General features: G+C 44.5%; 1 protein-coding gene across 1 annotated transcript; it reads right to left on the reverse strand.

Moving 5' to 3' along the window:
* Positions 1–23,914: 23,914 nt before the first annotated feature.
* Positions 23,915–25,851, reverse strand: LOC144932202 (thialysine N-epsilon-acetyltransferase-like). The gene is made up of 2 exons (XM_078856152.1): positions 25,284–25,851; positions 23,915–24,138 (listed from the first exon to the last, which is right to left on the reverse strand). The coding sequence occupies exons 1-2, from the start codon at positions 25,849–25,851 to the stop codon at positions 24,113–24,115; spliced, it is 594 nt and encodes a 197-aa protein (XP_078712278.1). The 3' UTR covers positions 23,915–24,112.
* Between the last annotated feature and the right edge of the window lie 1,448 nt (positions 25,852–27,299).

Raw genomic sequence — 27,299 nt, forward strand, 5'->3', positions numbered from 1 at the left:
CCTCAAATGAGCACCTGGTGCGGTGTGTAAAAATATCGCCGCTAGGGAGACAACGGCGACCCGAGTTCGATTCCCGCTCACGGCCAACACCAGTGACGATTATTTGAACCTATCCTAGACCTCCCATAGGTTGACTCAGCCTCAAATGAGTATCTAGTGCGCTGTGTAATTAACATCGCCACTAGGGAGATAAAGGTGGTCGGGCGTGGTGTTGTCCACCCACCCATTTGTGTGCCGTGCCGGCCTTCATAGGTGCTCGCTAACAGCACTTGCCCCAACAGTCTGTTGAAGGCTATATGGGGGATCTTTGTGTTTAATTTTTGTGTAGCTACCATCATTAAGTAGGTCCGAAATTTTGTTATTGTAAATAGTTCTGTCCATGATGACCGTGGCATTGCCCTTATCTATTGAGATGATATCATCATCCTTAGAGGGATGATATCGTCATCCTCTCAACGACACAACATTTTTAAGAAATCCCACCAACAGCCTCGTTACAAAAACGAACAGTATCATCACTAATTCAGCTTCATTAATTGAACAAACAAACGGTTTTCCTTCAAACCTTCTGCTGCTCGACCACCCAGATTATATGGCTTACCAAAAATCCATGAAAAAGGTACATCCCTTCATCCCATCGTCTCCACCATTGGCTCACTCACCTACAAACTGGCCTGATATCGGTCTGAGACCTTGCAGTCATTCACTGATGAGACAACCTCTTCTGTACTTAATTCAGCTCACCTGGTATCGTCAATTAAAGACATCTCACTATCCCCAGGTGATTTTCTCGTTAGTTTCGATGTAGTTTCTTTGTTCACCAAAGTTCCTGTGCCCAATACCATTGCAATCATTGAGGATATGGTCCAACAAGGATTGAATGCTGATGTACTGGCCCTGGTGAGACACTGCCTCACCAATACATACTTCACCGGGAATGGAACATTCTACAAACAAACTGAAGGCCCCCAATGGGTTCTCCCTTATCTCCGGTTGTAGCCAATATTTTCATGGAAAATTTTTAGATGGACACCATCCAGGCTTCCACTCTATGTCCGTCCTTGTAGAAGAGGTATGTAGATGACACGTTCGTCATCTGGCCACATGAACCAATTCCTCAACCACATCAATTCCATACACTCAGCCATCAAATTCACCATGGAGGTAGAAAAGGATGGCATGCTACCTTTCTTGGATGTCCTAATCAAAAAGAGACCAGATGGCTCAATGAACCATTCTGTCTACAGGAAAAGTAACCCATACTGACGCCTACCTAAAACCTGATTCCCACCACCATACATATATACAGACACAGACACAATTTCAACCGAGAGGATGGTTATAAACTCAGAAACCATTGGAAAGATGTCATCAACCACTTTGGGTCATGACTTGATTTGTGTTTACTTGTCAGCCTCCACGGTCAGTAGTGTGGGTATGTGGAGCGAGGTGCAAATGATTGCCCTTTGATTGGTGTAGACCCACTGCGTTGCCATTGCTTTCTCCTACATTAACATTAGCTGCCCCGCCCATGCTGTGGACACACTTGGGCTACGCCCATCTCTAAACTTTTATAAACAGTTTGCCTTTAGAGGCTAACCCCCCCTTTTCCTGATGACGACAGCTTGTGTTGCAATCGAAACGTCGTGGTTTTTTATTAATATTTTATTTTTCTTATATTTAAATTGCTGAAAGAACCAAGAATAAGTCCACATTATAGACTGCCAGTATGCTCACTCAGGTTAAGAACCAGGCTACAGTCTATATTAAAGACTGCCAGTACGCTCATTTAGTTTAATAACCATTGCTACGGTCTACATCATAGACTGCCAATACGCTCACCAGCTTAAAACCCAGGCTACAGTCTACATTATAGACTGCCAGTACACTCACCAAATGTAATAACCAGGCTACAGTCTACATTATAGACTGCCAGTACGCTCACCGAGGTTAACAACCAGGCTACAGTCTACATTATAGACTGCCAGTACACTCACCCAGCTTAATAACAATTGCTACAGTCTACATTATAGACTGTCAGTACACTCACCAAACTTAATAACCAGGCTACAGTCTACATTATAGACTGCCAGTACACTCACTCCGATTTAGAACCAGGCTACAGTCTACATTTTGTTGTTGTTTATTTTTATTTTTTTAACTTTTTTTTATCTAAGTGACTTTCCCGAAAGAATCAAATAATATTAATTCATGCAGTCACGAAAGTTTTAAGTCAAAATTTCGTATGCTCTTCACGTGTCGTAACATTGTAGAGGACTAGTCGAGGAAAAATATAACAAAAATTCTAAATATTTTCTTATTATTTAAATAACTGAGCAAAATGCTCAAGTACAATAATCATATGAAGTAACATTCAATGCTGGAACCACAAAGTGTGTCATGTTATTTTGCAGGAATTTAATTTAGGCCTCATAATAGAAACATGTCGACTCTGTTTAAAGTAAGTTCTCTTGTACGTGATGAAATATCCACTATTCATTTTGTTTCAACCTCCTCAGCGGTTATATGCAGGCATGTAAAGGATCTTGTTATCAGCATTAAAAAATACGTCTCAGAACGAGTCAACAAACAATGAAGAGCAATTTGTGTTTATATTTAACCGTCTCGTAGTGAGTCATCGTTAAATCTACAGGTAGGTGGTACAAGTGTACACGGTGTCCATGAAGCTCTCATCCACTCTTAAATCATTCGAACGAGACAGCAGTTTTGAAGGGCGTGGTTGCAATGTTTGCGATGTTATTCCCTGCACGTTGAATCGCTTGTAAACTAAAGCGCCTGAGTGATCTTCAACATCGCGTAAGATTCGATACGATCACAGCCAAGGATGATGATGAACGCCAACACAACCGCCATTCGCCACTAAGTGGCGGTGACGTCACCACGGCGCCTGTGCCAGGCCAGGTGCACTTTGAGTCCACGTGAAGTGTCGAAAGCTCGCTGACAGGGAGGTCTCGGGACAGACCCAGCAGGAGCCATGGGTTGGCTGACTTGAGATGACCCGGTAGATGCACCACCAGCTGTACCCCATTACTGTGCCAACTTGCTGCATTTTAGCCGCCCGGCGCTCCGCTCGTTGCTGGCGAACGCCCTGGGACAACTCCTTGGGAGGACTCCTTGACATCCCGATGCGCCAACGCCTTGGCGGAGCGACTTGGAGGATTGAGATGGATGAGGCTCGTGCGATTAAATGTTCGCGCTGACGTGCGTATCGTTTCGTTCATGCAGTATTACAAGGAAATTTAGGAGGCGCTACGGATGTTTTGGCCAGACGTTTGATGTTAAATAATGTGTATGCTAAATGTCGTTGGATATGATAATTGAGATTTAGGCGGCACTCGGTGCCTGAGAAATTTGACGTTGAGGGTGTTTCTGATCGCCATTGCAGATACGCAATTACCCCTTCCGAGCAGGACTTTCGATATACAGTTTTGCCGTCTCGCAAAGCTGCTGTGGAATCGCCCACTTCTCCGGAGGACAGAACGCAGAGTCTCTTACTCATTGTCTCCGAACGTTCTTATTTTTGTTGTTGTTGTTGTTCTCGCTGTTGCCAGCTATTGCAGCCAACCGGTCCCCCTCGCAAAACATTCACGACGGGAGGAGATGGACAGGACGGACCGTCTTATGGTGTTATCAACCCATCTCAAAACTCCCGTATTTCTAATAAATAATCTCTTTAATAATGAACAATACTCTTTGTTTTTTTTTAAATAGACAACCCTACAGTATTTCAAGCCGTGCCGGTTTAATATTATAGAAGGAGAAACAAACATTCTTGAAAGTCTAACTCGACGAATCAAATGTGCACATATTTGCCAAGCAGGTTGAAGGGTAAAGGGACAATGGGCCTGCAGTGAGCGAGTGTTTGTGCATAACCACAAAGTGTGCTGCTCCGCGCTGATGGATTTCCGTTGAGACACTCTGTGGACCTTCCTTTGGCCTCTTACCAGCAAATCGTTCATCTTTTAGGAGAACTACTCAACATCACAATGCTAAAAGCCTCGGGCTACGCCACCGGCCTGCGTTTTCAAATTCATAACTAAGTGGCATTCGTATTTCCACGTCTAACGCCGTCAGAACCGCGGCACTTTGTCGCCGATTCAATGGGAATCGCAGACTCAAGCCAAGTCCATCTGTCTACACTCAGTGTGCGATACGAACCCGCTGAGTGATCCGACGCCGTGGCTGGGTGTAGAAAGGCTTGTTCCGAGTGTCCGTCTTAACTTCAGCCAATAACCTATTTTTGAAAAAAGTGCACACGTGCTTAGCAAATATTCTTGCCCTGTATTTACCCAGAAAAAAAAAGCCTCAGTCTGATGATCCTTTTTTTAAAGGAGGGTTGTACATTGGGATGTTTGGTTAATTCCGTTAATGAGAGTTTGGCATGTGGGCAACAATGTTGTCAGATGGTGAATGCTATTTCCAATTACGTCCATGCCTTCATTTCTACCAATCAAATGTTCGGAAGATATATTCTGATGTCGCTGCGAATAGCATTGGTGAGAGTGTATCTCCTTGCCTGACTTCTCATTTCGATTGCGTTCTTCATGCAATCTCAGTGTAGCTGTTCCATCTTGATGACTTGCTTTCATAATTGTTAAAATGTGTCTTTGTTAAGTCATTGGTTTGTGTGTCAGTGTTTGGTTGAGTCAAATGCCCTTTCGCTGTCTACAAAAGCCATGCTTAGTGCACATTTTATTTAACGCATTTTTCCGAGAATCTGAGTGATAGTATGTGGTAATTGCAATACAAATATTTTCTAAATCCACTTGATTGCGTGGTTGGTTGCCCTCTAATTTGCCAGTTCTCTATAATGTTTGTGAAAAATGCATTAAGTGTGAGCCTAACAGATCAATTGTATCCCCCTATTTGAATAGAAGAATTTAGACATTGTTCCATGACTGAAGTATTTGCTTTCTTTATAACCCTTGAGTATATGAGGCCGCAAAATATGATCCAACAGCTGGTCCCACTTCTTTGATGATGTCCACACTTATTACGTCTGGTCTAGGTGCGATCCCATTTTTCAGACAATTTACTTTCCGCAATCTGTTGGTTCACTTCAAATGTTTTTGTTCCACATGACCGTATTTTACTTAGTCGATTTCTAAGCGTGCACCTCCACTCATCTGTGCACACTTTGTAAATTGTGTTCTATTTTTGTTGTGAATGTCTATGGTTATGATCCGAAGCTAGTTACATCTACAGATGAAATGCGCCTTACAAATGTAAATTCGTATTATAATTATTCTTATTGCTCGTGCCAATTAAAAACATGTCTTCTTTAGGCACATTGCTATTTACTTTTCCTCATGAAATATATCATCACCATCAGCCATGATCAAACCTCCGCTGGATGAAGGCCTCCCCAAGCCATGATCATCTCTCACACCAGCTGAATTCATCACTCCATTTCCCCAGTTGCCATCTTCTCAGGCACATTCCATCCCTTGGCAGCCACTCCATCATTTGTCTTCACAATTCGTCCATCGTTCCTTCTTGTGACACGCACTCACCAATATACAAAAGTAACATTGTTCCTTCTTTCTGACAAAAGTACAACTCGATGCATTTATCGTGAGTTTAAAAAGCAATCAATACACCCCGAGTTAAAATTTTGCAGAGTTTGTAAACGAGAACACATTTTCAATCCGAAGTACCAAGAAATGCACACACGTTTCAACGGTGGTATATGAAAACAATACTCTTTGGTTCTTTCGGTAAAGTTACATAGGTATAAAATAATTAACGACGTTTCGGGCGCAACACAAGCGTCCGTCATCAGGTGGGAAAGCGTTGCTTTGCTTTTATTTTATACCTACGTGACTTTACCGAAAGAACCAAAGAGTATGGATTCCTGCAGTCACGAAAGCTTCAAATCAAGATTGAAAACAATATTTTTTTATTTTACCAGGTAAAGGCCTACTGAGCTATGTAGCTATTTTTGCAGAAGGGATCCGGCCACAAATTATAGCCCGACGAAGTGGCTTACCACGTTGAAATTTATAGCAGAAAATACTCTAAACACATGTTGCTTACAAACTTGCGAATCGCTTGGCTTGTCCGGTTATGAAAGTTTCGTTAAGAAACAAACACCACCAATCAGTTTGTTTGTCTTTCACCTCATCTCAGTTCCTGAAAATCGGCCGAAGTTCCAACGGGCAGCTTGCCTCACTACCTCCCATGAGCACGGTTGGCCGCGTACGGTGCGAAAAAAGTTCAACGTACGGTGCGAAAAAAAATCAACGCACGGTACAGCACACGTGGCCTGTCGCCGTCGGCGACTCGTGTTTGCGCTCCCCTCGCCTCGCCAGGTGTCTTCCGGCCATTTACACCGCGGCCCATGACCTGGGAACGCTTTTTTTTGTCAGAGAGATGCCAGGGGCCGTACACGTTGTGTGTTTGTCGAAAGAATACCAGTAACTACTCCCCCCTCCCCACCCCGATCCATTACCGAGGCATTCACACTCGCTGAATTTCGGATGCAGTGTAAACAGAACATCACAAGCTGCGGTTTGGCAGCGGTGTTTGCCTGAGCGCTATCTGAATGTGAATTGGACACGAGGCGCGTTGAGCACACAGAGAGACACACACACACGTGTACACACGTGCAAACAAAGATCCCCCGTATAGCCTTAGCAGATTGTTGGTAGAATTGCTGTCAGTGAGCACCTATGAAGTCCCGCACGGCACACGAGGGGGTGGGTGGCCAGCACCACGCCCGGCCGCGTTTGTCTCCCCAGTGGCGATGTTTACACACTGCACCGGGTATTCATTTGAGGCTGAGTCGACCTAGGGGAGTGCCCAAGACCGGTTCAGATAATCGCCACCGATGATGGCCGTGAGCGGGAATCGATCTCGGGTCGCCGGGTTCGTATCACGGCGCGCTAAGCTCCCCACAGTACGTGTACACACGGACAGACACACACACACACACAGGCGCAAAGCACAAACATCAGGACACATCCATACGAAGAATGCCTCGCAATAGCGGGAGAGGGGAGAGCTTCATGTACACGCATTGAACTTGAGTGTTTGTTGCTCGTGAGACCGGGAGATCGATTATCGATGCTCGGTCGCCGCGTTGATGGCATCCGTCCGTGGATTTCTCACTGGACAGAGTTGGGGGGGGGGCACGTGAAGGCTGCTGTCATCTTCAACTCCGTTGTATTTGAGCGGTGCGTTACTAAGGCAGCTGACAAACAACAGGATTTTTTTAGTGTCCTGGGTAAAACTTGCGTATACATTTGTTTTTTCTCTCCCAGAATGGCTACCTGAAAAAGAGCATGGGAATCCTCAATTGATTTTATCCACGGATGGGATTTGAACTTAAGTCATCGAGTTCATAGCGTCATTGCACGAACCACCGCACCGCCAGTGCCCGTACGTGTGTATGTGTGAAAAGAGAAAGATCCCCCGTATAGCCTTTAACAGACCTTTGGAGTAAGTGCTGTTAGCGAGCACCTATGAAGGCTGGCACTGCACACGAGGGGGCGGGTGGTCAAAACCGTGCCTGGCCGCCTTTGTCTCCACAGTGCTGTTTACACACCGCGCCAGGTACTCATTTGAGGATGAGTCGACCTAGGGGAGGCCCAGGACTGGTTCAGATGTCCGACAACGATGTTGACCATGAGCGGGAGTCGAACTCGGGTCACCAGATTCGTAGCACAGTGTACTAACCACCACATTACAGCCTACACATACATACAGAACACAAAGACAGACAAATAAACACCCACGCATGCACGCGCACACCACTCCAGACACAACTAATGGCTCCATCAACAAACTGTAAAGTCATTCAAGTGGTGTTGTCTGTGTCCTGGAGTTCAACGGGCAAAGTACAATAGAGTGGTGTTTAAACAAAGCAAGATATGCTTGAGCTCAGGAAGCCGATGTTTAAGGAGATATGTTACATATCAGTAAGGGAAAGGAGCAGGAATGAGTCTCAGCTGAAGTTACTGACATTATCGAGAAGGCAAAGAGAGGCAACAGATCGTTTGGGCTTGTGTTGAGAATAAAAGATGCAACTCGAAGGGCTATGCTACCGTTGTTTAGTTTGGTGTCATTCCCCCGCACATCCGATTGGCACGGTTGGGTACGTACGGTGCGAATGATGTTCAACATACATACGACAGGGAGTAGAGGGAGGCCTAGGGTGAGATGGAACGATACGGTGGAAGGATATGATGAGGTTAGTGGATGTGACTGGAGAAGAGGCACCATAATAGATTTCACTGGGCATATGGAGAAAGAAAATGCGGTCCACGCAACCACCCCCCGAACAGTGATGGAACTTTTGGCGTTTGAGAAAGCATTGTGCGTAAGACATCGTAATATGCGTAACGCGGTTGCTTTCGCGCTTTCTCGGTTGGAAAAGGCTCCTTGTCAAAGTAGATACCGTGATGTTATAACCTTACACAGGGTTACATTTTCCTTCAACAACAAATGGCAGCCGATATGTTTCAACTTTTGGCAATCGAGACAAAGCAAATAAGCAGTGTAACATTCAGATTAATAGCTTCTGATATTTTTGGGGGGATTTCAACAGTTGACCCATGTGAATGGTCCTCATTCCTGAATGTAGTTGTTTTTGTTGTCTGGCACGACAGTGTTGAGCCTTTGAAACCTCACACCCAAAGACTGCATCTGACTTGCGTTTTTTCTGTGATCCGCGTGTCTGCCCTGCTGCCTCTCAAATGTCTAAGCTATCGATATTTTGTGAAAAAAGAGAATCATTGGTGTTCATCCATATTTGTTGTTATTAGAACAAACACATTTGCCATCCTGAATTCGCTCAATCTCATCAGATCTCTGAAGATAAGCGGGGGGTTGGGTTTTGCACGAGCTGTCATGAGAGTATTGTAGCAAACTCCAGAACTATAAGGGTGCTGGTAAAAGTTTGTAATCAGCAACAAAACTATTTTATTCAGGGGCGCATTCTTCAAGTAAAAAGGGTGTGAGAAGGCCGATGATGAGAGACATTGACATGACTACGCGAGTCCCGAGCGCTATGGCGAGCAGAGCCACGGGGCAAATTTGCCCAGACGCAGCAGCGCCAAACAAGGGCACGGGCGTCTGAAAATGAAGGGATGAAAGAGCTGGAAGTTTTTGCCGCCACAGGCGTTGAGCGTGAGCCGTAGAGAATCTCCGGGCGCACTTACCACCGACTTCTCGTCGGTTCCGGGAGCAGAGCTCGCTCGCCTCTGGGCCCTTGCCACGGCAGAATTCCTCACGACAGTATTCCGTCGTTATTTGCGAGGGATACGTTCTGGAGATGCCCGTGAAAAGGAAATTTCAGGGATAATGATATTGGGCGACGAAAACCGAGATGAAGAAAAATTAATTACCTTGGATAAATACGTATAATAAGCTATACATGGAATGTATCATAACACGGAAAATTGGTTGTAATAATGAAAGTAATTACAAATAAATATATAAGATTAAATAATTGTTTATAAACGAACTTCCCTTTATCTCATTTCAATCTCTCTCATTATTTTATCTCATCACCTTATTTCTCTCTCTCTCTCTCGCTGTCTGTCGATGTAGTCGTGTAGACTCCCAGATGCGATTCGCGGATAGCCAAATATCGCGGATAGCAAGTTCGTGAATAACGAGGGAATGTTGTACTTGACAACTGGCTCACCGGACAAATGTCAAGGAAGAGTGCACGTTGGAGAATTTTGCCCACAAATCGGCTGATAGAATAAATCGCCCGTTCGAATATTTGTTTAGCTTCACCGGGTTATTGAAATAGTCGGTTTCGACTGTACTCTGAACATTCGCCTTCTTGTGTTTTACCATCTGACTCGAAATGATGCCGTCGATTGGTTAATCAAATATTTTCGACGTCGCTAGAGCCCCACGGTCCCGCGTGCTGGGATTATGACTCACTTTTTTGTCTTCGAAAAATTGTCCTATATATGTTTTGGTAAAAAACACAAAATTGTCTGGAAATTTTACGAGATAGATAAAAATGTGAAGATGGATTTTTAGCCATACCCCCCCCTCCTCCTCCACTTTCACTCATCTACATTGACCAGCATGGTGAAGTATACTCTGTTGGTTCTTTTGGTAAAGTCACGGAGGTAGAAAAAAAAATAGTGATATATTATTTTTTTATTTTATTTTATTTTTTCTCCCTACGTGGCTTTACTGAAAGAACCAATGAGTATGGATTCCTGCAGTCACGAAAACTTCAAATCAATGGTGAAGTATGGTCAAACAGGCCTAATGACTAACATGGCATAGGGAGTCCTTCATCCAGCAGTAAATTCACAAAGAGCTGTATATTATTATGATTATTAAATGCATTTAATATGTTTAGGTCGAAACAAACTACACGTAATGGATCCCATAGATTCGCAGACAGTCACAATCAGGACGCTACTGTAAAAACAACGCATCAATCATAGCACGCGGTACCATTAGTGGGACCATTCAAAGGAAACAATTGGGTTTTGCAAAATGCCAAAATTACTCAACTTATACAAATAAATGTTGTTTCAAGTATTGCTTAGGTATTCTTCCCGACTTCTCAGTGAGAGCCCCGTGATAGATGTGTGTGCTCCAGGCTCAAGGAGGTATTTTAAATTGTGTCCACTCATTGAATTATGCGCACAGCGCTGGCAGTCGTTCTGTTGCAATCTTCTCTGTTAACATTATCTCATTATCAATCTCCTTGTCAAAGCACCGCGACACATTAGCAGCGCACTAAAAGGCCCCGGTGCGCGCAGTCTGTGTTCGTTACTCAGCAGCGGCGATTACAAAAAAAACCTCAACACATAAAATATTAGATTTTTCTATCTGACACACTTTATTACCGATGCAGTGGGTTTTTTTCTTTATTTCTTTTTTTCTCCTGAGAGTGCACTTACCGGTTGTACCAAATCACAGCGTGATTTGCTTAGGCCAGTCTGCGTTGTAACACAATCGCCACGATGGCGCTGCGTGAGCCGCAGTTAATTGAGGAAACCGCTTTTTAAGTAATTCGTCACATTCTTCAACGTAGATTTGCTTTAAAATTAGCGCACATTGGAGTGGAAAGAAAGTACTTTCTTTCATTCATTACACTTGGCATCTCGTGCCAAATTAAACGAGGGGCTATCGCATTTCAAAAAAACGTTACTTTTTTGTTCCTAGAAACCCAAATTAAACTTTATAACACCGTTCACGGCCGGCAACGGAGCGCAGCAATGCTCTCTTCGTCGAGCTGTTAACGTATTGCATTACTTTCGCGATCGTGGGGTTATTTTTTTTTATTGAGCCTCGCGGATTCGTAAAAATTCTCTGTAGGTAAGAGCGGCGTGGTGGCAAAAGAGGCAACAACGCTCGGCTATAGGAGGAGGATTTTAACACAGGAAACGGTGTTTTTGGGTGGTCTTGATTTTATAAATAACACGGCTGACCTCGGAGAACAGCGGTTGGTGGTCAGGAACATCTCGTCGTGTGGCCAAACAACCACCGTTGGTCCTTTTGATCAGCGTGGCCCGTGAGGGGTCAGGGTTTGGGGAAGGAGGAGGGGGGGGTTGCAAGGTTCGCTGGGGTTTTTAAGAGGCGGCTAAATGCCTTTTCCAGCTGCCACCAGGCCCCCGTGCTCATATTTCCGCGGCAACACATTACTCAGGTCCCAGCGAGTGACATCGCCCCGCCGATCGCCCCATGAGAGTTGTGCTCACGAGTTAGTCACAGATAGAGTAACCCTTGAACGACTCATTTCCAAAAAGCGCGCACACGCTCGCATAAGTTCGCAACACGCACACGAAAAATAAATGTACTCGCCACGACTGGAACAATAATACGGATCACCAAAGTAAATATGCGGCGAGTCAGTTTTTTTATTATTCATTTTCACAAAGAGTTGGCATATTTAACAAAAACAAATTGCACTGGCCGAGTATTCTGGAAAAGTTAATTATGCACAACATTTATATTTGATAAATTACACATTTAAAAATGCCCACTGGATTACAACAAAATGCTCGTCTGAGCTATGACATGACTAATGAATTGTGAAGTGTTTGAAAATATTTACCGTGCCCAATGCATGCACAGTATCTATGAAAATATATATTCTTTAATATAATGTTTCAACGTTGACCCTTAACATAAATGCATTAATTCTGTTTTATGACTCAATGTGTTTAAGCTTTCAGTCGCGGGATATTGTCTCGATTAAAAATTGATTACAGGTTGACTCTGGCGTATTCATGCACATAGAGTTAGTTCATCTGAAGGGAAAAACAATTAATCTTTTCACAGGCAACTTGGCAAACTTCGTTTGGCTCCATGCACCCGTAGCACGTTTTGAGCAAGCTGTGGCCAGTTACACGTTTTCCAATGTTAACTCTTACGTTATGGCTGAAAGCATCCAAAAAACATCGAATAGTTCCACAAAATGTTGGCTTAATTATGAAAAAATAAATACCAACACACCGATTGGTCTGAAGAACAACATTTTTAATCGGTGCATATTACCTGCTCTCACATGTGAGTGACACAGATGGAAACTGACAAATTAATTGGGGAAAAAAGCTTAAAAGTGCGCAAAGAGGCACGGAGAGATGCATACTTGAAATTACACCGAGAGACGGAGATGTGGAACACATGGCAGCAGGGAATAAACACAAATTAGATACATCATATCGACTGTTCAGGGAAATAAGTTAGCGTGGGCCCGGCACATTGCTAGAAGGGGTGAAATTCGATGGGCGAGACTGGTGACAAAATGGCAGCCAAACGAGCGAAAGATGCCCGCCACAGAGATGGAACAGTGATCACGGCTCTTATTCGGGAGGGAAACGTGGTGCGTGGCATCGCAAGAAGAATCGGAATCTTTATTCAACCTAGAAGAATCTGATGAGCTACGAAGCTCTTCTTCACAGATGTCCAGATGAGTGCACGATAGAGAAAAGGTAAGCAAGTCGCTAAAAATAAATATGACGTATATAAGTGTAGTGACATAGAATGAGTCACTAGAGTATGTAGCATGGGATGCTCGGAGAGAGAGGAGGATAATAGGTACAGCAGCCCGGTCTGCCAGTGAGACACGTGGGCAAAGTCTGGAACCTTCTGATGAGAGCCAGAAGAGGGCGTGGCCGAAGGCGGAGCCTGGCCACGCCAGGGAGGATAAAAGGGAGGCTCCGACACTCAGTCGGGGCTGTCGTCTGGCAAAGGAACTCGTCGTGCTGCCGCCGTCCTCGTCTTCACCTCCTCGGCGTCGTTGGTCGGGTAGCGTACGGACCTGTGTAGTTATCCCCTCTGGCTATATGGACCGGAATAAATGGATGTGCCGCCAACTCTTGGTGTCTCTAGATTGATACACTGCATAAGTACAAATTGCACAAGACTTTGAGGGATGGCAACATTGCGAGGAGGAGGCCTTCGTCCAATAGTGGAGAGACAGTGGCTGATGGTAAGGTCATGGCGGGGTTGAATGCAACGATTGATAACTTTCTTCTTTCGACAATTTTTACGTTCCTTTGTAGAATCTTAGTTTTCCAAAATCACTTTAACCTGCTCTCGCTCGCCGCCTCATTTCGGAATCAGAAGCTTGATTTATACTGGAGGAATCCGATGAGCTATGAAGCTCCTTTTCACATGTCCAGAAAGTTAAATTTTTCTCATTTTGATCCCAGGTTTGCCATCAGTAATTGCCTTAGGCAATTGCACAGAAACAAGACAGACATGTCCAGCATAATTTATGCAGATATATACCCTACTGAGGTCAGAATAATACTTGAATGCACACAAACAACAATACAAAACTTACAAGATGCCTAAATGCGAGACACCTCTCAAGGCGCTGTACAAATAGGGAACACGTGACTATGCAGAGAGTTTGAAGATGGGTATGTTTTGTTGTTTGTATTTAAAATAGAAAATAACAGACCTGAGAGCGAAATTAGACGGATTTCGGGTACGAGTGCATGTGAAGATATTGCATCAAGCGAGAGAGAGAGAGAGTAGAGGGAGTAGAGACGGTCAGCCAGTGGCAGAGAGTAATAGGGACGTTTGTGAGCCTGGGCTTGTACAGGGAGAAGCGCCTGCAGCAGTGGGGACTGCCAGGGGAAGGCAATTCCATACAGCGGAAACACGCAGCAGTAGTTTCAATATGAAACTCCACGACCATTATCGTTGCTAATCTACTCTAATGCCAAAGTAATAAGACCCCTAATTCTAGATTTGAAGCTTTCGTGACTGCAAGGATTCATACTCTTAGTTTTTTCGGTAAAGTCACGTAGGTAGAAAATGAAATTAAAATTAATAAAAATAAAATAATAAAAATCACGACGTTTCGGAGGCAACACAAGTCTCCGTCATCAGGTGGGACCGTCACAGCCAGATTTGCTGCATCAAATCTGGCTGTGACGGTCCCACCTGATGACGGAGACTTGTGTTGCCTCCGTGATTTTTATTATTTTATTTTTTATTAATTTTAATTTCATTTTTTACCTACGTGACTTTACAGAAAAAACTCAGAGTATAATAAGACCCCTGTGGTGGAGTCGCTGGAGTGGTCTCTGGGTCTAGACTGCCTCCATGTGGCAGACGCTAGAGTCCGAGGCAAACGTCACTCACGAGGGAGGAGATTCTCCGCCGCACGCCCGACCATCGCACGTTCACCTGAAACGCAACGACGTTCGGCAGGTGCGCGCGCGCGTGCACTTCCCCGCAGCGCTTAACAGCGGCGAAAGTGCGCATGCACGTATGTGGAACTTCTTTCGCACCGTACGTAGCCAACCGTGCTAATCGAAGGTGCTGTCGATTTGTTGTCATGAGTCAGAGGTCAGGTCAAGGGGTCACATCATGGCCAATGCTTGTTGATGCCTTCGCCGTTTATTCGAGATATGGCGCTGGTCCCCGCGACAGATTGTAAGTATATAATTGTATAATTGTATCGGTCGCATGCACAAGGCGCGGCGAGCTAGACGGATTGACGCATCACAAGACTGTGCGGGAGTTTTGCGACGATACGGGGAGGCCTTCACCCAGCAGAGGATATACAATAACTGATGACGACGGCGATAACGGATCAGAGTTGGTATGTGATTATATGAATCTGTTGACTTAAAATGCTTCGTGAACTTAGGATGCCGCGCATTGATTGCGTGCTCAGCTCGGGCACAGGTGCTGTAGGTGACTGGACATCGCCAACATTTTTGTACATGGCTGAGAGACACCCGTGTGTTTCACCCAAGGTCAAAATGAAACATACGGTATGTTCGATACGGTTTTCCCATACTGCCGATGGTAATTAATGATGCCACTCACTCTCGTCGAGATCTGTTAGCATTCGCAAAGTCCGGGTCACTGTGCGTCTCTAATCTAACCATTCACTCAGAGGACAACTTTTTAAAGTTGTGGGTGTCCTACTAGTCTCTGATACTCGGCAGTTAGAGCGCTGATCAATCTGTAACTCTGTAAGGTTGTACCTTCTAACAAGGGCCGTTTCTCCCATCAGCGCAAACCTGGCGACTGTTGCTGCTGATACTTTGGGTGTGCAGTGGCCACAGGGGGCCTGTGAGTGACTCTCTGGGCCCCATTGACACATTTCAAAGGTGGCCCTGGGGGGTCCGTTTTAGTTACTCCCGATGGGGGCTCCAAGAGATCCTGAGAGCACTCCTTGTTTACCAAACCAGTGAGGGTAAGTGAGACGATGAGTAAAGCTGTGGGAACGTGGAAGCCAATTTGTGACCTTCGACTCATTTAAGGACATTGTCCTTCGGACAAAATAATGATAAACGGATCAAATTTCATCACATCTGAAGAAGTGTCGCAGGCTTCAGCCTGCTTACCTAATTCTCAAGTCTATAAGACTGTCCGGAAAGTAAGATGCATCACAAAATGTCTACAAATGGTGTCAAAAAAGTTATACAAATCTGGTCACACGCAAAAACACCTGCAGGATTATAAGACGAACGAGCAACTTTTTTCTTTCAAGTACAGGAGAGGCGGGGGGGGGGGGGGGGATCTTATATAATCAGGAGAATACGATAGTACTGGGACGAGTGTGATTACCAGGGCTTGCCGGGTGCCATAGGTGTAGGGCGGCAGGGTGTTGTCAGGAGATGGCAGTGCTGAGTTTCACCCTCTTGCACGTGTGGTGACTTCTCTCTGGGTTCTTTCTTTTCGCGTGCAGCAGGAAAAAAAACTCTCGTTAATAATACAACGAATGAGACATTGTGACTCAGTGAGGCTTTCCCGAATTCATAATTGGCCTTGAATACTTGAAATTGAAAGTTTTAGGAGTAAAAAATGTATGAAAATTGAAATGAATTAATGTTTTTTCGTAAGATGGCTTTTCATGCCTTGAATTGTGGCTTTAAAGAGAAAAGGCTGTACTCAGCATGTTATGATTCATAGATTCATCTATTAAAGTCGATTATAATGCTCATGACGCGTGCATCGTATTGTGTGAAATGTATTAGTTATTTGTGAGCAATTCCACAATCCCATGGTGGAGGCCAGTTCCCTCCATAGGATGACCATTGTTAACTTACTCCAATATTATGCTAACATTATCAAGCCATAAGTATGATAGCCTGACCCTGACCAGGAGTTGAACTCGCAGCCTTCACGGTTGTGAGTTAAGTGTTCTAACAACAGCGCCGCCTGGTCAGATATATTGTTTATTCTCAAATCGTCCAATTGAACATGTTTAAATACATTCAAACATGCGCGGGTAATTATCGTAGACTTTCGCCTGTGATCCAGGCAAACAACCCATAAAGAGAGAGGGGTGAAAGTGAAATTTAAAATAAAAACCATGACGTAATTAGAATAATTACCAGCTCAAACGCAATACGCCGAGCAAAATGATTCAACCTGCCCAGTATATGCGTCGTGTATGAGTGCGTGCACAGCGTTTTAACTGGGTGATGCATGTCAGCGAGTGTCTGATGAGTGGGGAGCGGTCGTGTGGTGGTTAGCGTGCTGAGCTATGAACCCCACGACCCGAGTTCGATTCCCGCTCACGGCCAACACCAGTGACGATTATTTGAACCTATCCTAGACCTCCCATAGGTTGACTCAGCCTCAAATGAGCATCTAGTGCAGTGTGTAGTAAACATCGCCACTAGGGAGATAAAGGTGGTCGGGCGTGGTGCTGGCCACCCACCCCCTCGTGAACCGGTCCGGCCCTCATAAGTGCTCGCTAACAGCACTTGACCCAACAGTCCGTTAAGGCTATACGGGGGATCTTTGTATTTGATCTGGAACATTATTGAAAGAAAACAGCCCCTCTGAACTTTGAAGTATCTTTTTTTACTTTTAAGTGTAATTGCCGTCGAGTGGTAGGGAATAATTGACCACGCGGGCCCATTTCGTGACAGAAATAATAGTGACTTTAGTTTACCAACGATTTTCGGAAGGGGGAAACTTTACAGCAGGCACGAGAGCCCAATTCAAGCAAAGTGGGAGGTCAGCCCAAGGGTTCCCCTGAGCAAGGCCTTGAATGAGTATTGGATAATGACGCTTTGGCTGACAAGATGTAAGTCTATAGGTCTCTATAGAAGACTACATAGGTCTACGAAAATGTATGTAAGTCTATACAGATATACACACAAGTATATGTGAAATTTCGATTGAAAGCTTTCGTGACTGTAGGGATTCATCTTCTTGGTTCTTTCGGTAAAGTCAAGTAGACTTTACCGAAAGAACCAAGAAGAAGTATATGTGAGTTATTGGGTCTCTCTGGTATTTATGTAAGTTTATTGGCCGTTATGTAAGGGCAGTGGATGGTGACTCGAGAAGAGGTACAGAATAGAAGTTCATTGAAACGTAAAAACCCGAGCAGCAAAAATGGGACTTTCTGGTTTCCAAGAAAACGTTTTCTTTTATTACGGTTGCTGAGCACAGCCCCAAAGACCCAACGCCAAGTGGCCAGTAACAAAGAGCACCATTGGAGGTGTCATAAATGAGAGTCCATATAAAAGCCGATTGATGTAACATTTGAATACGAAAGCGAAAAAGTGGCACTTTTCACAAACGCTGGCTGCATTGAAGCTCGGGGGTTGTTGGATGTCCCCCCATTGGCTGTGCGATGTCACTCCACCGCTCACACACACCCCGGCAGCGTACTGACCCCGGGATCAGTTGCTCCCCGAGGTCAATCGGCTTGGGTCTCAAATAAACAAGACGGTAATTACGCTTCGTGCTAGCCGGGCTCTCGTGTCCCCACTCCCAGCACCCCCCCCCCCGCCCACTCCTCCCCCCGGTCGCCCTTCATCCCACTGCCACCTGACGTCGCCGCGAGACGCACGCATGCACGCCAGCCCCGCGCAAGGCATCCTCTTCACAGGATTCAGTGCTGTTTGTTGCTGGTCGCTTGGCATTTTAGGTCACGTGGGGGTCTGTGGTTAGCGGCTGTGATTTAATGTATATGAATCAGGATGAGGTTCAGAGGGATCGTATATCTATGGAACAATAAATGAGGCAATTTGGCAAGCCGTCTTAAAACAGCAGTAGCAACAACCGGGCAGGTCAAAGACGGAGGTTGACGTTTTGTTTGCAAAACAAGGATTACGTAAACAAACAACCACGAATTTTTTTACGTGAGCAACGTTTATTCTCGTGGTCGCCACCGAAAGTTTCCCACGTGGTAGGTATAGTGTGTGTCGAAGGAATATCAGGATAAATTGATTTTCATAATGAAAGTTTTTTTGTTTATCTAAATGTAACTTTCATTATATTATGGTTGAACACTATGTACTTCCCAGGAGTGTCTGTGTAATGGGGCACACACTCCTGATTAGACTCACAGAAGTGGAAACCATCCTTGGGTCTGCACATGGTCAAACAAATTCTACTGCACAATGTTGGTCCAATCGGTCATTAATTTGGTGATTAATATGGATTTCTATATATTTTTGTAATGAACTAGACCATTGTTATTACTCTTTAATGGATTGCGATAATAACTGTTGGTTCCTCTTGCTGTGACAATCTTGATTTTTCACAATTTTATTTAAAAATGTGTTATTTTCTTAACATTGCGGCGAATGCTAGCGCCTCTGGTGGCTGTAGTGGTCACGTGGACGTACGATATACCGGGTAGCCCAAAAGTCAAGACAACATAGGGTTATTGTATTTATTTTAACAACGCACATAGGGTTATTTCATATAATTTTCATAAATGTTCAAACTGACTGCCTTTAACATTAATGCATGCACGTAAATAGAGAAAACGATGGCTGGTGGTCAAGGGCAAACGATCGAATGACAGCCAAAGGAGGAAGCATACCCAAGAGAACTTCCTCTGTGGAGATGGATCAATTCAATCAGCTGGGATGCAGGAGCTAGATAGATTGCTGCATTAAGAGACCGTGAGCAGCAACGGGTAGATCATGCTTCATGATGATACTGATGGTGAAGATGTGTCTGGGGTTGCCAGACTTAAACGTCTATCCTAACGCATGCGGAAGGTTCTAAGGTTATGTAGGAAATCGCATTTAGCCCATTTGTCCCTTGGAGAGCCAGTGGCCAGAAAATATTCAATCTCTGTGCCTCGATGCTTTTTTTGATGTTGCTCAAAACCGAAAGCAACAGATACTCGTTTTTTAAAATAATAATTTTGAACTCACAGTTGATTGAATCTCTCGTTGAAAGTGGATCCCGGCCGGATTAAAAAGTTCAAAATGCCGATCAGCTCAAAGTGCACAATCTGTCAGTGGTCCTAGGCACACGACGGAGCTGGATTAAACTACCTTTGAAATGTTAGGACAAATACGACGAGATGGAGCGTAGCAAAGGGGTCAGATCGAGATGGCTCCCTAGGGAGAAGAGGGGCACTTTAAAGACGATCTGATAACGTGTCACCTCTCTGCACCATTCATTCTGGCTTTCAAAACATCTGCTGCTTCTTTCATCTTTCGGTCTCGATAAATAACTTCCAGACTATCCCACGCCCTGTATCACTAACCCGTGCAAAATGTCATTATGCGCACGTGTCAGTAGGAATTTTTTGATTATTTCTTTTTTGCCTCATCTGATTCTGATTTTCATCAAACCCATTTATATGATGGCTCGTGTGAATTCCGCAGCCAGAATAATTTGCTTTGTGTGTCGAAGCTGTATTAAAATTCAGGAACTTCATGAGATTGCAGATGACAAATGTTCCGATTTTTATGCGGAACACACTTGCAGGTTATTTCTGTATGTGTCTGTGCTGTGTAGTTTTATACATGCAATGGTCTACATCCACCCCACGATTACATGCAAATTTTCACGATTTAGAGTCACGACCTAGCAGTTGATGATTAATAGTATATTTGTTCTTGTTCATACTGTATAATATATACAGGGTGCTTCAAAAATGTTTTAACACTTGAGAATTTGCAACAATACCCCAAGAAATATGCCTCCGGGCTCTGGAGACCACCTGGAGAAGATTCCAGGCAATGTGTTGACAATGATGGCGAACAAGTGTAGACTCTTTGACTTTTTGAAGCTAATAACATTTACATTTGTTATCAAGTTGCAGTGTATATCCGTTCTTTTTCCATTAAAAACGAGAGTCCCGTTTAAGTGTTAAAAAATGTTTGAAGCACCCTGTATCTTTCTTTCCTGACTGATATGCTCCGATTAATATTATTCCATATTGTTTATTCCATTATCCTAAAGGTAACATTTACACACGATCTGCATACCATTTTTCACAAAACCGAAAAACATAACCAAATATTACACAAACGCACAATTCGATGCAACTGTTGTCATCATGAGATATAACATAAGCGATGATTGTTTGCATGTGTGTAGCAATTTAAGTCCGCGTAATGTGTTGAAAATTGCTAAGTGAACTTGGAAGACTGGTGCAGTAAAAGTGGGGGCCGCCCCCACATCTAGACCACCATTGTTGTGTTGATCACCCCCCTCCCCCTCCTTCCATGCCCGCAATAAAAGCAAAGCGATTTAAAAATGAATAGGATGCTCGTGTATGTTATTCTATTTGGTAGATTTTTTGTTTGGGTACGTTCTTTCCCCCCCCCTCCTCCCTTGCCTTCCCTTCTCCTAAAAATACCATGCTCCCATACGTTAGTAGAGCAGTGAGCTCACCTATCTCCCTTTCTCCTGCCCTGTGAGCACCTGGCCTCGGGCTTTCATCCGCGGAATATGTGCCACCACTTTTTTTAATCGCTCGCACTCTTTACCGGGCTCAATATTTAAAAAAAATTATACATGACTAATATTAAAAAAAAAACATTTATGTTTCCCACCCTATATCAACACACAATTGTAACATCCAATTGTATCGAATGCATTTGATACAGTGCACCTGGCTTGGCACCTGGCTTGGCACAGGCAACGTGATGCCGTCACCGTCGCTTAGTGGCGAACGGCGGGTACTGATATATTACTGGTATTGGTCTCTTGGAGTTCTCACCTTTGGTTAAGCAAAATAAGCTTGACTTCTTGACTTGTCTAGAGGATGGATATGGATAGATTCTAAAAAGTCCAAGCCCAACAGTAGTCCCTGCCACAAACAAATACTTTTGGGGAGTTGCACTGACTGCATTGTACAATTATTGCATGTACCAACCATGGGCGATTTACAAAGAATGAACGTTAATGCTATTGGTACCAAGCGAACTCAATTATGCAACACTCAAAAATACAAAGAAATATCATAAGCATTGTACAACTCCTCCGTCTCACAAAATGGGACTTTCTTATCGCCACTTCAGGCCAACCAACTGGCCACTCTGAAACGATATATATATGTATGGGCAGTGGATGTGACCAGAGAAGAGGCATATATGACCCCACACTGCCCCCCCCACCCCCCGGTTCTGTGACAGCTCAGAGCCGGCTCCACTAAACCTGCAGGAGCAGCTTTTGCTATTTATACTGATGACAAGGGTCAAATCTCCGTGGCGACATCACCGTAGCACGGCAACTCGTGTGTAAGACAATCCTGGCAAGTTTCCATCGGCGCCAGTAAATCATCCCTCGCCGGGGTGCCGAAGCTGTCACCCCGAGTGAATTCTGCCACCCAACGAGAGTCTGCGGGAAAGGTGAACCCACCCTTGTGGCCGACCGTTGCCTCCAGTCCTGGTGCCACCCAGGGCAGCTTTGCTGCTGTGTTCCTTCATCAGCAGCAGCAGTTGTCGGCGGCGGTGGTGGTGGTGGCAGAGTCAGCAAGCCAGCTATATAATCTCATCCTTTCTCAAGTGGCAGCATGCCCGGGGTGACCAGGAAACGCACGTGCCACCGCGACTATCGAGGTGACGCCAAACTATTTTAGAGTTTTGCTCTCAGGGCACGAGCAAGAAACAGGCTCTCGGGTTATTGCACAGATGAAATGCCGTGATCATTAGTTGCTTTTAATACATTGTGATATGAGCTTTTGCATTATAGTGTAACGACCCACCGCCAGGATTTTTTTCCCATTAAACTGTAACTACTATACATGAATCCAAATAGGAATCTTTGTTAATTAGGATGTGGCTTTTCTTCAAACATTGTGGGTTGATCGTAGCTATGTTATAATGCAGTCGGCACATATTCCAAACGCAATGGACATGCGTCTTGTGAGCTATAGCGATCGTTGCAGTTGTGCCTACGGGGTATGGCGAGCCAGCGTGATGCTAGCCGAATAATGCGGTCACACAATCGCTATGGTGTCACTGGGTAGCCATGGTCATTGAACGCTATTGCCCTTGAGCGGCGTCAAGCGTGTAGCCCGTGTTATATTGATGCGTCAATGTATTCCTGACCCACACCTGGAAATGAGACCGCATTACATCAGTACTAAAATTACTCCACTGCCTTCCAATCCAATGCCAGATCACATTCAAAATCAAACTCACAATTTTCAAGCTCCTCCATGGACTTGTCTCAGTCTACCTCTCACCTTTCAGGAAATATAAAGGACAAGTTAGACATTTATATATCGTGGCTCACCACCAAAGTGAGTCGGTGTGCATGTTTTAATTCATTTGGCAATTGCATATTAAAGTTGATTTTCGATTGGCTTTCCCAGTGAGTATTTAAAATCTGATTAGACATGTTTAATCTGTCAAAATAAAAGTTTAATATTTCCAGTTATTGCCTTCGCAAACCCTTTATTCCAGCATGTATGCAGTATAAGTTGAATGAGCAATCATAAAACGATGAAAGCATAGTAAGCAAAGACATTTTTGAAAGCGTCGATGTGTGTATAAGAGTGTAGTGACACCGGGGATGTCACCGTATGGTACCGGCCCGGAAGGGTCGTGCTGTTCGATGTTCCTACATCGTGGACAGCACCGTGTGGGAGGCTGTGTGTAACACCAGCCCTAGCGGGGCTTGGCGAGCACTGGGATAGTGCGGGCACCACGCACAGCGTGTGGTGGGGGCTCCCCCGAGGGGGAGGGGGTGAGTGTCAGCCCAGGGGCAGGGTTGCCACGGGCCGTGGCACTCTGGTTGACCCCGTAGACACGTGATCCGGAATGTCCACACAGGGGGCCCCAAGTGGGGGGTCTAGTGGGTGATCACGTGTCCGGGGAGAACTCTTGAGAACGATCGAGGGGGAACGAGAATGATCAAGAAGGCGCGCGGGCCGAGGGCGGCCCCGACCGGAGAGGGATATAAGGCGGGTCCCTGAGAAGGACCGGGGTCTCTTCGTTCTACAAGTTGGAAGCTCAACATCAAGAAGCGGGAAGCTCTACGTCTCAAGCTGGAAGCGCTTCGTTCTACGATGGACCACGTGGTCGGAGACCCGAGTAAGGGTCCGACCCTTCGTGGCAGTAACTCCCCTGTATGGTGTAGTTAGCTGGGTGGTCACCACCCTAGGTTGTATCTGGTCAAGGGGCAGTTTACTCATTTGTGTTACGGTGTTACAAATAAATGTGTTGCCTCTAAAAGGAACGTCTGCGACTCAGTTGGACTCACGACAAGAGCATTCACTTTTTTATTCAGGAAATAAATCCTTAATTTATTGGAGCATAAAACAGATTGAAAAACTTAATCACAGACAGCATTAACTGGCAAAACAAGTAACTCATCGCGGTGGTGAGACGAGCTGATGGTGCCTTCTTCCGAGTAGGTGCACAGAAGCTCCTTCCCAGATAGCAGCAACACATTCTCAACATGGGCTTGGTCCACATCACAGGATAGGGTGTTCATCAACTGCTGCAAAGACAAATACAAAGATTCCCCATATATCCTCGACAGACTGTTGGGGCAAGTGCTGTTAGCGAGCACCTACGATTGCCGACGCGGCACGCGAGGGAATGGGTGGCCAACACCATGCCGGGCCGCCTTTGCTTCCCTCGTGGCAATGTTTTTAAACATCCCACTAGGTTATCGATTGAGGCTACGTTGACCTAGGGGAGGCCCAAGACCGGTTCAGACAATCGTCACTGGGAATTGAACTCGGGTCGCCGGGTTCGTAATGCAGCGCGCTAACCATTGGACTTCCGCTCCCATGGTCGACTGCTGCACACACACGTACAGACGTCCCACAACTCTCGCTCACATACATACGCAAACATTGCATTGGAATTCAACCCAAATCTCGAGTCAAATATTTGTCACTGTAAAGCGAACAAGCTATTGTTGAGTGTTAGGCATGTGATGATGCATTCATTAATCAAATATTCTGCACTGCCCAGTAAACATGCAAACCCAATCTCCTCCCTCATCTAAATTCAGGAGCAAAGCTTTCGAGACTTATGTCTGCAGAGTTTCTGTCATCCCCCCCACCGCCACCACTTATGTCGCGGGTCGTGGTCTGTACCGGGCTCCGACTGAAATATCATTAAAGAAAAACGTGCAAGACCAGCAGGGTGAAGTCAAGTCAAAGAAAACCCCCTTGACTGACATGACGTGGTGAGGCCTTTATCCAGTAGTTGATTCAGAAAGTGATTTACACTGCTGGCCACTTGACATTATGGGCCTATGCTCAGCAAGTGTGATACATGAAATAAAATTTCATACAATCAACAATGTACTTCAAAGGCAGGCATAACCTAAAATATGACCATATATACTTAAGACTTTTTGCTTAGGCTGTTTAACATGAGTTTGAAACTGTATGATTAAAAAAATACTTGGAAGTTACGACTATATATCACTTTGGTACATTTTAATGCTGTATATCAATGCAGTGATGTGACCAGATAGCAATTATGGAGTGCTTGACCATTGTTTTGTCCTAAACATATTTTGTATAACAAAGTCTAGCAAGCAATATATATTTTTACGTGTATCTACATTTAAACAAATTTCGATGTTTTGTGTTGCATATTCCTTCAATGACGTATAGCAGCAAATACCTGGAGTCATGAACACAGGGCTTGCTTGTGAGCTTGAACCAGACCCACGTGGGCTCTTTATGAGCGCCTCCATCGCACCACCATCTAAGACGTAGCAATTAATCTTCTGGGAGATCGTTACATCCTGGGCGCCAATGCTCTGGTAAAACGCCATAGCAGACTTGTTCCGGTTGTAAACGTAGAAACACACTGAGGAGCAGTTGTTCTGTGCAGCAGTCTCAGCCACCCTTTTAAGCAGCGCCTTGCCAATTCCATTGTTCCTAAACTCTGGCATAACATAGATGCTGTCCATCGTGATCGATCGCCCATTGATGGTGTCATAGGAGTAGAAATACAGACTGTAGCCCACTGTCGCTGGTTTGCCACTAGACCCGTGATTGGGAGCCATCTTCACCACCACACATTGAAAGATGGGATTCTCTCCAAAGCCGTCCCTCCGTAGGTCTTCTTCAGAAATTGTTGTCTCGTGTTGGCGACTCTCATACGTAGCCAGTTCCATGCACATCCGCCAAATTTCCTCGACATCCTCCATCACCGCCCGTTTAATTTCAAAAACGGCAGAACTCATGCTGAATTGCTGTAGCGTGCAGTGTATTATTTTGTGAATTTCTATTTCGCTTAAGTATATTTTTCCAGAACACTTTCTCAAAGGTTGCAGTGAAGTTGTTTACATGACGTTACAAATTAAACCCCTAACTAATTTATTGTGTAAAAACAGAAAATGTTCCACGTGCGGTTTCTACAGCAGGTAATCTGAACTGTGACAGTCGTGATGAAGTGTGCAAACTGGAATGTTTCTTGATACAAGTACAGCAGTGTGCCGTGTTGTATTTGTGTCCTGCGCTCACTGTGTCTCGGTCATTCCTGGCCGTGATCGTCTTCTTGGGCACAGTTGGGGGTGGTATTCAACAATAATTAACAAACAAAAAACTATAATTCTCCGGTGTGATCTTGTTGCTCTCCACGCTTGGACACAATACATCCAGGAGACTCCGTTGTTTGTAGTGAATCAGCCTCTCCAGCACACGAGTACGTGGGACCATCTGAAATGACCAAATTTGCTGTCAACTTCACGCCCCATGCCTCACTGATCAAATCCCTGCGCCACACCGTTTCTAAAATCCACAACTACATGCAAATCTGTGCGCGTTTTAACACAGAAGCCGCCGAGCGACTATTTCGAGCCCTCGGCTTTACCGATTAATAATGTAATTAAACAATACGAACTTAAAGCCACTTATTACAAAATAAAAATGTTTATCACCACTATTCCAGTCATCCGTTGATTGTTATAATTGATGACTCCCCTGTGCACTCAAACACGCCACAAATACTCGCAAAATAAAAAAAAATCTCAATTTGAAAACTAATTTCCTGCCTAAAATATTTAAAAATTCACTAACACAAAGGATGAACTTTTTATAGATTTTTTACAATCATGTCTAATAGTGTATTGTATTACATTGCCTCTGTTTTTTCTTTTTTACATTTTCTTGTTTCATTGTATGTAATGGCAGAGATTAGGGATTAATAAAGTACAACCATAACCACAATAATATAAACAGAAATCTATTTTATAGCAATATATTGGGGGGGGGGGACATTTTGAGCATATTTGAATATATATTATAATTACAGCCTTGGTTCAAAATAAATGCATCTCTGAACTAAAACGACCAAATGTGCTGTCAACTTTACGCCCCACGCCTCACCGATCAAATCCCTGCGCACATGGGATTAATTGTAGGTTTAGAATTATTTGTACTTACACCAAAATTAACCTTTTTTAAAAACTCATCTCCAAAACCTTCATTGTAAATGTTTCTGGGTAGCACGCACTTTAGTACTAATTATTACTTTATCCTCATCAATTAATTTAGATTCGAGTCTTACTTTTAGGGTTACAAGTTATATGTTGACGGAGCTCCCTAATTCCGCGTCTCACCTGTGCCACGCCGAGCCGAAATTGAAATCGGTGCCGTAACACGCCGACCCGTTCACACGGAATCGATCACA

The sequence above is a fragment of the Lampetra fluviatilis genome, chromosome 5 (assembly GCF_964198595.1).
Source record: "Lampetra fluviatilis chromosome 5, kcLamFluv1.1, whole genome shotgun sequence".
In the NCBI taxonomy this organism is placed as follows: Eukaryota; Metazoa; Chordata; class Hyperoartia; order Petromyzontiformes; family Petromyzontidae; genus Lampetra; species Lampetra fluviatilis.